The sequence below is a fragment of the Astatotilapia calliptera genome, chromosome 19 (genome assembly GCF_964374335.1).
Source record: "Astatotilapia calliptera chromosome 19, fAstCal68.1, whole genome shotgun sequence".
Classification (NCBI taxonomy): Eukaryota; Metazoa; Chordata; class Actinopteri; order Cichliformes; family Cichlidae; genus Astatotilapia; species Astatotilapia calliptera.
This window is the reverse complement of record NC_137440.1, coordinates 28,310,253-28,322,950: the sequence shown is the minus strand read 5'-3', so window position 1 is coordinate 28,322,950 and position 12,698 is coordinate 28,310,253. Positions and strand designations below refer to the sequence as shown.

The 12,698-nt window shown below is 40.7% G+C and overlaps 2 protein-coding genes across 2 annotated transcripts; one reads left to right on the top strand and one right to left on the bottom strand.

Annotated features, from left to right (window-relative positions):
- Positions 1-868: 868 nt before the first annotated feature.
- On the top strand, positions 869-2,880 carry LOC113012756 (uncharacterized). Its single transcript, XM_026153081.2, has one exon. It carries the CDS (start codon positions 1,084-1,086, stop codon positions 2,236-2,238), a length of 1,155 nt encoding a protein of 384 aa, XP_026008866.2. The 5' UTR covers positions 869-1,083; the 3' UTR covers positions 2,239-2,880.
- Positions 2,881-2,883: 3 nt separating this feature from the next.
- On the bottom strand, positions 2,884-12,674 carry LOC113012754 (cleavage and polyadenylation specificity factor subunit 3). The gene is made up of 18 exons (XM_026153078.2): positions 12,486-12,674; positions 12,298-12,361; positions 11,950-12,047; positions 11,716-11,844; positions 11,460-11,637; positions 11,262-11,351; positions 11,009-11,159; positions 10,643-10,818; positions 10,397-10,555; positions 9,816-9,962; positions 9,570-9,722; positions 9,353-9,461; positions 9,064-9,162; positions 8,768-8,862; positions 8,262-8,349; positions 4,125-4,191; positions 3,893-3,989; positions 2,884-3,813 (listed from the first exon to the last, which is right to left on the bottom strand). The coding sequence occupies exons 1-18, from the start codon at positions 12,554-12,556 to the stop codon at positions 3,712-3,714; spliced, it is 2,073 nt and encodes a 690-aa protein (XP_026008863.2). The 5' UTR covers positions 12,557-12,674; the 3' UTR covers positions 2,884-3,711.
- Between the last annotated feature and the right edge of the window lie 24 nt (positions 12,675-12,698).

Here is a 12,698-nt window from a genome sequence, read left to right as displayed (position 1 = left end):
TCACACTACGGAACTTCTATGGCTCTTCCGTTCGACAATCTCTCCGGCGTTGGAACCATCATCTGTTTTCTCTTCGGTCACGCTCGGTTGATTTTTCTAGTCGGCACACTCATTTCCTCCATTACGCGCTGGCTCCATTACCCGCTGGCTGCTTCCCAAACAAACACACTTGCGGCTTGGCACTTGTGCTGTACGTAACAAGTCACGCGACGTGACGCTGCGGCTGTGATTGGTTCGGCTCTGCGCTACTTAGTTTGGATTGGCTGACCTTTTTTTTTTATTTTAATTTTTATTTTATTTTAAGAGGACAAGAGCGGCGAGGTCTATCGCGATAGCTTAATTTCTCTATCGAGTAAAAGTTATATCGCGATACATATCGTTATCGTTCTATCGCCCAGCTCTAGCGTCCAGATTACTTACAGCTACTTCCGTGCAACTGATATAAGGTGCAGTAACCTAAACACAGCTTCAACCGTCTGTTTGTTGAAAAATAGTAACGTGACTGCTCCGCATTTTCTTGTTAGTAACGGTGTTGTAACGATAGGAATAGTAATTAGTTAGATTACTCGTTACTGAAAAAAGTAATGCCGTTAGTAACGCTGTTAGTTGTAACGCCTTTATTCCCATCACTGTTGTTAAGTCACTTAGAGTGTCCATATTTTTTACTGATGTATCTGGCTTCACCTTTCTCTCATTAAGAAGCTAGATGATAATTGATTACATATAAGTGTCTTGATTTTTAGTTTATTTATGCATGACCTCTTATTTCAGTGTTTCTACGTCCCAGTTTAAAAAGAGAGAAAGTATTCAATAAATAGAAATACTTTTTTTTCTTTTTTTTTTCTTTTATATTGGAAGTGAAGTTCGACTTGATTTGTTTCGCACGACCTCTATAGGTGAAAGTTATCAGGCTGTATTTTGGTTTTTAAGGCAGACCCATTTGTTCGGGAGAATTTGGATTTTCTTTCTTTCTTTCTTTCTTTCTTTCTTTCTTTCTTTCTTTCTTTCTTTCTTTCTTTCTTTCTTTCTTTCTTTCTTTCTTTCTTTCTTTCAGTCCACACTCCACACCAGTTGGTGGCGGTAATGCACCATTTTGCTGTTTGCCGACCGCCAGTAAACCCTATACAGAAGAAGAAGACAAAAACTCCCCGAGATTACCCGACACACGCTTCGAACGTAGCACTCGTCAGAGGAAACATGGCGGAGGTCAGGAGTTGTTTTGGAAGGAGGGCGCACGGTTTCTTACACAAATTAAATAACTACTGCCTACGTGTCAGCCACAGTAAACACGAGAAAGGTGCCTCACACGGTTCGCCTTTGCCAGCAGGGCTTCTTTGGGGTGATAGTAATAATGGCAGGCCGTATGGAGCCAAAGACGCCGCGCACACAGACCGTGCTCTAGCTTCTCGGGACGGTTACACAAGTGTAAAGCCGGTGCTTGGTGCTATTTGTGAGAACGGAGCGGTTGCAGAAAATTACCATTACTATGTTCCTGAGGAGTTTTCTCTTTATAATAAGAACCAGGTACAAAGAGAAAACAGGAATCTGTCTCGACAGTGGAGACGCGCCGGGTTTTGGAGGACTTCGCCCCGCACTTTCCGCCGACAGCAGAGCCCTTATAGTCAGCATTTGTACTGGCAACACGGGCAGCGGTCATTTATCAGGGCTTACAGCGGTGATGGAGCCAGATCCGAGCCTCTTTACAAAACCAAAACTGGCTACTATGATATCCTTGAAGTGGCACCTTCCGCCACTCGAACCCAGATAAAAACAGCGTACTACAAGCAGTCCTTCACCTACCACCCGGATAGAAACACTGGCAGCGAAGAGGCCACAGTCCGCTTTTCGGAGATCAGCGAGGCCTACACCGTGCTGGGAAACAAGGGGCTCAGGAAGAAATATGACCTGGGACTATTGAGTCTGGCAGACCTCACCGCTACAGTCAGGCCTTCCGTCAAGGACACGAGCGGGAGCGCAGGCAGACGGCAAACCGACAGCCGACGCTCCGTGGTGGACCCAGACGGCCGAGGAGGCATCTTTGATTTCGACCAGTTCTACAAGTCCCACTACAGCGAGCAGCTGCAGAGGCAAAGAGACATCCGAGTCCGCAAAGAGGAGATACTGAAGAAGAAACAGGACACTATAGGCGAGAAGGAAATGGGCAAGATGATGGAGCTGGGAGTTGGTATGCTGCTGGTGGTAGCCATAGGTTTACTAATCAACTTAAAACGGGGATGAATAAATCTGCTGGGAAATGAGGGACACTGTGGTCCCCCTTGAAACTCCTCCACTGATCACACTATTAAACATTTCACCTAATTTTAAGTCGGGTAGTAAATTGTCATGAAAATAAACAACAAGCATCCATTAGTTAAAGCTTTTTTTTCCCCCGTTCAAATGTGTTGTTAAAAATAGCTCATTCTGGAGCTTTGATCAGCAAAAAAAGTTATATGTGCAACATGCACATTTGCTGTTTGTGAATACATCATATAGAAGAGGTTAAATATGACAAAATAGAAATCACTTGTGGTCTTGGTTCATCCTGTATTACCTTTTGCACAGCAGCGCTTCGGTGGTTGGTTTACAACCGTTCACTTCAGCTCCTTTGGCTTTAATAAAGTCATTTGTCTGGTAGAAATTATACAAATGTTAATGACAAGCCAAGCTTCAATGGTAATGTGTTACTATTTATGACATATTTATAGTAATATAAGTAAAGGGTGTGGTAATATCTTGAAAGTCCAGCCAAAATGGGAATTAAAGCAACTTTATGGTTAAAATCAGATGGTTATTTTTAAAGAATGTGCCTTTGATTATATTTATTGTGAAATTACTGGGTATATTTTTTCAGATATTTAATGAATAAAAGACTTATGGGCACTGTTTGTGTTGCCTCTTTTTATTTGATTTTGTCAATGCATGTAGTGCTTTTAGTGAGAACAGATTTTAAAACAAAAATAAATATTAAATTACATAAAACAAGCATGTGTATGTCCAAAGATCACACGATTACAATGAATACTGTATATTTAAAATCGACAAAAGTAAACACAACACTGTTTTTAAAGTAGAAGCCTTCTTAAAACAACAAATACTTACAGCACATGTAGTGCATTTAGAAATTCACACACATCATCACATTTAAAAGTAAACAAGTCATATCAGTGCATATTAATAATGAACTCAGGTCAAATGAAACCTGCAGTAAATCTACACTCAAACGCAGTTAACATAATGATGTATTTTATAATTAAAAGTGCTTACAATACAAACAACACAAGAATCTGTTAAATAACATCACATAGCTTATTCTCGCAAGTCAGTCTTGCTCACTTGTTACTGTGTTTCTTCAGTCTGTGAAACAGCTCTGTAAACTGTGGAACAATTTCAGAATGTTCCTCTGTAAAATTACGAAGACTGTCTCATCATCTACAATACATAAAACAGACAATCTGGTGGATAAACATGACTGTTCCAACTTTCCTAAGAAGTGATGCTGCCATCCAAGTAAAAATGAGCTCGTCTTGAGCTAATCATACATTTTCTCAGTTTAAACATTTGATGTTTTCTATGCTCTGTGGATAAAATGTGTTTTTCAATGCAAATCACAGCATTTTGTTTTTAATCTACATTAACACGATGTCCCAACTGTGTGTGTATATCTGATCACTAACAATGTCTGGAGACCCGCAGGCAGGTGTGTGTCTTTCTTCAGATAACGGGGTTTAGAGCGTCATAGAGCCGCTGCACCGCCAGTTCCACCATCTCTCTGAGTGAATCGTCCTCTGTGCATTCATCTTCGTAGCACACAGACTGGTGAGGGGATAAGAAGTCAGCGACATACTCAAACACCAAATCAGCAGCTCCCATTAACAGGACAAAAGACCCTCACCCTTGTTTTCAAGCAAATTTGCACCGTCTTCCCGTCCACAGTCACAGAGATGATTTTACCATCGCTGAAGTTCACGCATTCTTCTCCAAACATGTCCCTGAAAACAGACAGCAGACAAATAACATAATTCATTAAGAGCTTAGCAACTATTTATCCGAGGAACTTCATTTCCATAAAAATATTCATGCTACTGCATTATAAAAATGTTTTATGGATTTATTCTGTCACTTACTGCAACATGACTTCTAGCCGAGTATGGAAAACATCCATGTCCATAGTGCTGCTCTGGGTCTCCATCACTGCTCATAAGGCAGAAAGCAGATCACTGGCATTAACCAGATAGCACCCGCCTCAAACTTACAGCAGCAACTAAACACACGTGTACACCACGTGCTTAATGGCGCTTTGTTAACTGTGTTTAAAAGATGGATGTAACATCGAGTTCTGAAATGTGAAACCAATGCAGTACTTCTAATGGCCCTTAGGGGGCGACTCCTCTTACAGCAAAAAATGTCAGTTTTTATGTTATAATTTCCCTGCTTTTCATTTGATTTATGACTTTAGTAAAAACATTCTTCAATTAAAGACTAAGACTATATATCTTTTAAATATTTTTTTTAAATTATGGTCACATGTAACATAATATATATGACAAAGTATAGTATGCTTAATTATTTGCAGTATCTTATCTGATTTATTATGAGAATGTAATGCCTGATCATTTGCACCCAAAACATCAAAAATGGGGGCAAAAGGGAGGAGATCGCGTTTAATCGATTATAACACGAGGTCCGAAATATAAGTGCTGACATGAGTAGTGTCCACAGAAACCTCTGAATCTCAGCTAAAAGCTCATGTAAACCATGTCTGCAAACAACAAACAAAGCAAAGACACCAGACAGTTAAAAGAGCAGTTACGTCACCATGAATCTGTGGACAGGTAATATCCATATCTTGATTTAGGATTTTCTGGACTTAAATGGGAACCAAAGCATATTTTCAAAGGTGTTATATGCTATAAAACAGCGGTCTCCAACCTTTTTGCGCCACGGACCGGTTTATGCCCGACAATATTTTCATGGACCGGCCTTTAAGGTGTCGCGGATAAATACAACAAAATAAAACTAGTACCGGTACCGAAAAAAAGAAAATTTATTCATAACACACGTGAAGAGACCCAGGAAAACCGAGTAAACAATAAAAACGATAACAAAATAACGCTGAAAACCGATAAAAACCCTGAAAACTATACATTTCACACCTGAGCCTCAACTCTCGCGGCCCGGTACCAAACGACTCACGGACCGGTACCGGTCCGAGGCCCGGGGGTTGGGGACCGCTGCTATAAAATACTTTTAAAAATTAGGTGAGGGAAATAAAAAATCAAATTTTCTATGTTTGAGTCACAGTAACTTCTGCAGTAATATTTACAGCTCTGATGACATCTCACTAGTGTTAGCTTTATTTTGACACCAAGACTGTTTACACAGAGTTTGTAATTGCAGAGAAATACATTTATTTTGGTCATTTCATTTTCGAGCAGGAAGGTCACCCTTCTTGTTATACCCTTTAGATGAATACAGAGTTTTTTAATTAAATACATATTCTTTAAATAATGTTCCCTTTTATAAAAAGTAGGATGATTAAAAAAAACTAAACATTTATTATAGCTCTGTCACGTAGAAAAAAAACCTGTCTTTTTTCTGTGGTCTGTTATATAACATTAGGGGTATTCGTGGCAATTAACTTTTTAATCGACTAAGCGGGTCAAGTAAGAAACACTTAAATATTAAGTTAAATTTGAAAACTGTTTAAAAAAATATATATCCCCATTCCACATTTCAAAATGTCATGTGACAATCTGATTGGCTTAGGAGTGATGATGTCACAAGGATCTTTGATCCTTTGAAGTTTTTCCTTAAGTAGGGGTGAGAAACAGCAATTTTTAGTTCGTTTGTTTGCAGCCTTCAAACGTTCACTACAGAAAAATTTGGAAACCTCTCAGAGTCATCGGATACAAACGCCAACATGTATCCAAGATTACGGCAACCAAGACAAAAAGATTACGCCGCCTCTCCTTCAACGCGTGGCCGGCCAATTTCTCCAAATGGCCTCTTATCCATCCAAAGGGCATTACAGGAGAGTAGGAATGAAAACAAGCATCTCCAGAACAAAATTCAACAAATTGAAAAAGAAAAAGTTCACCTGGAGAAGAAGTGCTTACAGATGGAAACACAAAACAAACACCTGGAAGAAACACTACAGCGCCAGCCCGACATCAACATTATTAATGAGGGCTGGGGGATCAAGTTTGCTCAAGCCAGAGAGCAGATTGTATTCCTCATCAAAGAAAACAAGAAAAAGAGCGCTGAAGTTAAAGAAATGTCCGAGCAGCTTCAAGGCAGGAAAGCGACGATTGATAAGATAGAGTGGGATCTCTAATACATGGACCAAAAGAATCACCTGCTCCAAAAAAAAGCTTGATGAAGCTGAAGAAAAAAATAAAGAAGTCCTCCAACAGAAGGAACAACAGGACACAAAGCAAAACGACCTGCAGCGCGAACTCCAAGGCATGCAGGAAAAGTACAGAATGGTGAAGGTAAGGTTGGATCAAACACTGGTCCAAAAGAAAGACCTCCTTCAAGAGAAAGAGCAAAAGCAAGAAAGACTGACAGAAGAAAAGTGCATTATCAAGGACTTTGAGAGTAAAAATCAAAAAATGCAAGAAGTCTGTAATGAACTGAAGGTCAAAACAAGTGAGCTGGAGGGAGAAAAGGAAACACTGGAAAAACGATGCTCACAGATGCAGAAAAGGATCGATCAAATGGCAAAAAACAACTCAGAGCTCATTAAGGGGATATTGTTGGAATTCAACAACTTGAAGCGGGAAAACACAGAAATGCAGGCCCAAAAGCAAAAATAAGACAGAACGCATGAAGACCTGCAGTGTACGCTCCACGATATCCAGAAAAGAAATGAGCAGCTAGAAGGCCTGCACAAAGAAGATCAACTGAGAAATGCAGACCTGCAGAAGGCAAAGCTGACACAGGAGGCAACATCCAAAGACCTCAAAGAAAAGCTTGAAGAAACACAAGCAACATTAGAACAGGTGGAACAAACATGCAAGAAACTAGAGAGGCAAAACACCGAAACCATCGATGAGTTGAGAACCCTCATCCTGGACAAAAAGGCCCTCGTGGAAAAGTCCATGAAAAAGAAGAAAAAATTCTTCAGCTTTTTCCGGTAGAGGGACAATACTGCTTCTTCAACTGATGTAGCCTCATCTTGCTCCACCTCTGTTCACCCCCCCAACCAGTCCCGGCAGTTGACTGCCCCCTCCTGAGCCTGGTTCTGCCGGAGGTTTCTGCCCGTTTTAAGGCAGTTTTTCCTCCCCACTGTCGCCTAGTGCTTGCTCAGAGGGGATTGTTGGGGTTTTCTCTCCTCTACCTTGTTTCTTTATTTACTTGTTAACTTTTTTGCTCTTACTTCATTTTACCTTGTTTCTTTATTTACTTGCTTGTTTAACTTTTTGTTCAACTTATCTAACAAAATAAACCAGTTGGATTTATCCTTTGAGTATTGTTCATCTAATCTTTACAGAGTTTTTCCAAAACACTTTCAAACATTCAGATCTGTCTTTCATTTTCTTCTTGAAACCTCATGAATGGTGAACTAAAAACTCTGGAACATGGTTTGAAACACTGAAATTGTTTCAGCTGAAACTGGCAAGTCATACGTGCATGTGTGAGAGTCACAGGTTATATGGTGTCACTAGTCCGGTCATCATGTTTAGGCTCATTCACTCCAGAATTATTTAGGCCAAATCTTTAAAACTGTGTCATTGCACACACTTTTCAATCACACAAATGCAGGATTAAAGACAATAATTCCCAAAAAGTGTGCCATGAAGCAACTCCAGGTGTTTCATGGGTATTCGTGATAACAATCCCATATATAAAGTTCTGAGTGAACTGTTAATATAGTGCATGAGTACTTTGTGCACAGAACCCAATCCATTTGTGCAGTTTCTGGATGCTAGACCATAATAGGTGTATTACACATCCAAAGGTCCTGATTATAGCAAGGAGAAAAACAAAGGGGAACTTAATATGTCATAAAAACCAAAAACTAACAAGGAGTGCATGATCATCGACCAAAAGAAATGATTAAAGAAACAATCTAATGGCCAGAATCACCAAGACTATGACTTCTATGACATCAGGTGGATTGGGGATTTCAACAGCCCTTAGCTCAAATGTCACAGCCAAACTGTTTAATTTCAGGCTTCAAAGTGTGTGTGAACAAACCAGTGTGCGATTTCATCTTACCTACATCCATCTTTTATATGGGTCTATATAACCAAGCTGACCTTTTTGAGCCTTTGGGTTGGACTGCACCTCCAGTACCACGGTGGTGACAGCATCAGCATACATGTCATTTAGAGGGTTAGCTATCCACTGAAACAGCAGATAAAGACAAATTAATAAAACACAAGTCCCAAGCTGTCTCTGAGCATCACAACGTACACTCCCTTTAAAAATCTGTGGCTAGGAGCAGAAATAACCAATCATAAAGTTGTCCCTTAGATTTTATATGGCTACAAAGGAGAGTGATCCAGTCAATAGTCTGCACCGAACCAAACCCAGGATTGTAGTTCACTGGACACATGCACGTGGAAAGCAGCAGAAAACATAAATGAGTAGTTGCTATTACGTGGCACACTGGTGCAGTGTTCACCTTCTTACCTTGTTAAAAGGATTATTAGAGTGTTTCAGTGATATCAAACCCTGTGTCTATCCTCTAAAGAAATACATTTAGGACTCCCAGTTTTGCACACTGGTGTGAAAAGCACAGCGCTACGTTGTGGGCTCTCACCTCTAGCAGCACCATGCCGGCCTCTTGGATTAGAGTGATGTTTTTAAAGATCTTCAAAGTGTTCTTCTCAGTTCCGTCCAGCTCTTCAACATCACCTGAGAAAGACGGTCACCACTACGGGGTAAAAATCACTCACACGCTGACAAAACTCAAAAGGTTGCAGTACGTGTCAAACTGCAACAATGTGGGCAGTTGTGTTTTTTTGTTTCTTTTTATGAGTTTGGATGGTCTCAGACAGTCTACTGTCTGCAGAGATGGTCATCGAGATTCCCACAGAAATGGTCACGCAGTCTTACCTGTGAGATTCCTCAGATGGCAGACAAGCAGTGAGTAGGGTCCAGTGAAGGGGATGGCCTGGGTCTGTTTCACTGTACTCATGGCCAGCTCTGTGTACGCTGCAGAACAGACAGATCAGGTCAGTACAGCTCCGAGAGGAGGAATGTTTCATTCATTCATTCATAGTCTACTTTGGTTTAGTTTTGAGGCCAAATACCCCAAAACAATGACAGAGTCATGAAGCATCAACGCTACTAAAATGCTTTGGTGGCCCTGTTCTCCATCTGGGGACAATGAAAGTGAACTTACTGGAAAGGTCAGAGGGATTGAGGATGTGGTAGTTGAAATTCTTCTTCACCAGTATGCCTGATACCCTTTGACCCTGAACACACTTCTTATCAGCCAGTGAGCCCATCACCTGAGAAGAGAAGTGTATCCATTTTCAGTGGATTTGTCATTTTTAACAGTGTCATTAAAAAGCATACGCACAATTCAGCGACTGCTGATCACAAAAAGCGTACTGCACCTTAGCCAGCTTCTCTCCTCTGAAGTTCAGCGTGACAGCCTCAGTGTTGCGAGGGTTGTGGACTTCGATGTGAACCTCGTCGTTATCCTCGTACTCTCTGATCAGCGCGGCTTTCAGGCGCGCCATCTCATTCTGCTCCCCATGTACCAGGATCTGAAATTAAACATGTGCAACATTTTATGCAAAGGACAAAAAAAGACGAGTCAAGAGAACTGTGAATTTCACCACACTGTTTTCTTCTCATACCACATGTGGCGGTTTGAGGGCTCTGATGAACTCGCTGGTCTGCTGGTAATCAGTGTGGGCGGAGAAGGAGATGTAGTCCACCGACATCTTTAGCTGCAGCTTCTGTCCCGACATGGTGGTGATCTCCTCGGGCTCAGACATGATGTGCTGTAGAGTGTGCAAATAACTGAGGACTGATTTTACAATTATCTTCTTGATAAATCATTTAGTCAGTGAAAGGATTTAGAAAATAGTTAAAGAAAATGGCACGTAAATTGCTTTTAGAGCCTTCAGTTTGATTGCTTTGCCAAATTAATGACCTAAAAACTTCACATGTTCGATTCATTTTTATTAGAGAAAATGAACAAAGAACACTGAAAACTTTTTTTCCTTCTTCTTGTGGCAACTTAATTTCTTTTCTTTAAAAAATGAGTAATTCCTGTCTTTTGTCACAGCTTCTGAGTTTTAAATTTGATGGCTTGAAAATTGCTGTAAATAACGGCAATCTGGTGCAATTGAATCAGCATATCGATTATTAGATCACAGCATCTTTTCCCACTTTGCTCAGAAAATTTTTTTTTGCTGTCCTGCTGTGCTCTAACCTTGGCGAGTGTGCCCTCCACGCAGTAACCGGCGATGATAACTCCATTCCTCTTGTCGGTGCACCAGCTCTCAAAGAGCTCCCTGGAGAGCCCGCTCTGCATCATGCCCGGAGACGCCATCACCACGCTGGGGCCAATATCATCAAAGTGATCCATGCTCTGGAAAGAATAGACAGTGCTGCTTTATTTTTGGAGAGAGACAGTCAAGCCTGAGAATATGCACAGGGTTTCTGTGACAGTCTCTACCTTCAGATTGCTGATATGCTTGAAGACAAAAGGGTTGTTGATATTTATGGCCTTGCGGATCTTGTCGTTCATTGCGTTAACATATGTCTGGTACACAGCCATGCACTTCTTGGCCAGGGAAGAAGCATAATAGATGGGGATGTCATGGAGCTCTGGGTGATTCTGCCAGTACTCGTCTGCAAGAGAACATTAAACCCAATCTTACAGACTTCTATGAGTGATAATGGGATAAAGAGAAGACAAATAACCAAAGTCATAACTATCAGAGGAAATCCAGTGCTAAACATAAATTTGAACATTGAGGTTAACAATATTGACACACATTATCACATTTTCAGTATCAGGGAGTCAAACATGACTTCTAACCCAAGATAAGCAGCAGTTCCTGTGCTCGTCCCAAAGCAAACACAGGGATTAAACAGCGACCCTCTCTGTTGACAATGTCATGGACGGTGTTACAGAACCGAGCTTCTCGCTCTTCCCTTTTTTCATGGATGTGAGTGCCGTAGGTGGACTCCTGCAGAAAGACAAATAATAGTTTCTGACTATGTTTCGATCACCTACGGAGCCTTTTAAAAAGGTGTTCAATATGACTTATTATAGTTAAATAATGTCATACTATGATTAAGATGTCAGGTTTGACACTGGGGATCTCAGCTGCCATGAGGTGCCTGTCTTCTTGGCGGGAAAAGTCTCCTGTGTACAGAAGCTTTGGAGGGAAAAGGAGATGGGGAATATACATGTAGGTTAGCTTTTTAAAAAAAATTAAGCGAACAATCCTTTCTTATCATTATCGATTAAACAACAGCAATTTTACTTTGACTCCAGCTATTTCAATCATGAACATAGCAGCTCCCAGCACATGACCAGCGTGGTAGCACCAAAACTTGATCCCAGCCACCTCTTTGACCTCGTGGAAGTTGATTGTCTCTATCTTGTCCATGCTCTCCTCCAGGTCGGTTTCAGTGTAAAGCATGTCGTCTGCCGAGATGTTACTGCAATAATAATAAAAATATGACTGTATGCTGCACTGCAATTAAAAGGTAATTGTCTCTAGGCACCTTTGCCCCTACCTGACTTTAACATAGTCTGATAGGAGCCAGCGGTAGATGGCTTTAGTGGCATGAGTCATGAAGGTCCTCCCTTTAAAGCTGGTCTTCTGGAGGAACCAGGGCAGAGCTCCACAGTGATCCAGGTGGAAGCTGAAATGAGAACACATAAAACCAGCAATAATTAGAGATCTAAACTGTCGTTTCTGTGCAGGAAAAATGTGAAAATGTAAAGGAGACAGGGCAGTTGAGCCTCACTGGCTGATCAGCAGCAGGTCTATCTCAGCTGGGTCAATCAAATCTATGTATGGGAGAGCGTCCATCCCCTCCAATCCAGGGTGAATGCCGCAGTCCAGCTGCCACACACAAATACAGCTTTGTTCATTTAAATCCAATCTGCATCAATGCTGCTTTCGGACATGAAATACTACAATGGCAACTATATGTCAAAATATATAAAATAATAAAATTAATTTAATTGTATTGAATGAATGGATCAAAAACAAAAAATTGCACTTTGTACTCCTTCAAACAGGTAACCGTAATATAGTTATTATTGCTATTGATATAAGTGTATAACCAATTATTTGTTATTATTTATTTTACCATAATTTTCCTTCCTTTGAACTCCAGGATAATGCATGACCGCCCAACCTCCTGCCCAGCACCGCTGCAACATGAGCCAAATACGGTATCAGTGCATGTATGTGGTTTTATGGTGGCACAATGAATCAGCCATAAAATATAATATTTATATGTATGTGCATATATCTAAAAAATAGAAATTAACTCACAGTGGACGAATCAGGAGCTGGTCGCTTTCCTCGGCAGGGACAATTATCTCTATTTTGCGTTTTGTGGCCATTCTGTTCTAAAATTTTAGTGTCATTTTTAAAATACAAAAAAATAAAATAAAATAATAATAACAAATCCGATAATACTGCACTCAATGTGTTTTCTGAATGAACTTCCGGGGGCGTGTCCAAAATACGCCCGACTGGAATCAA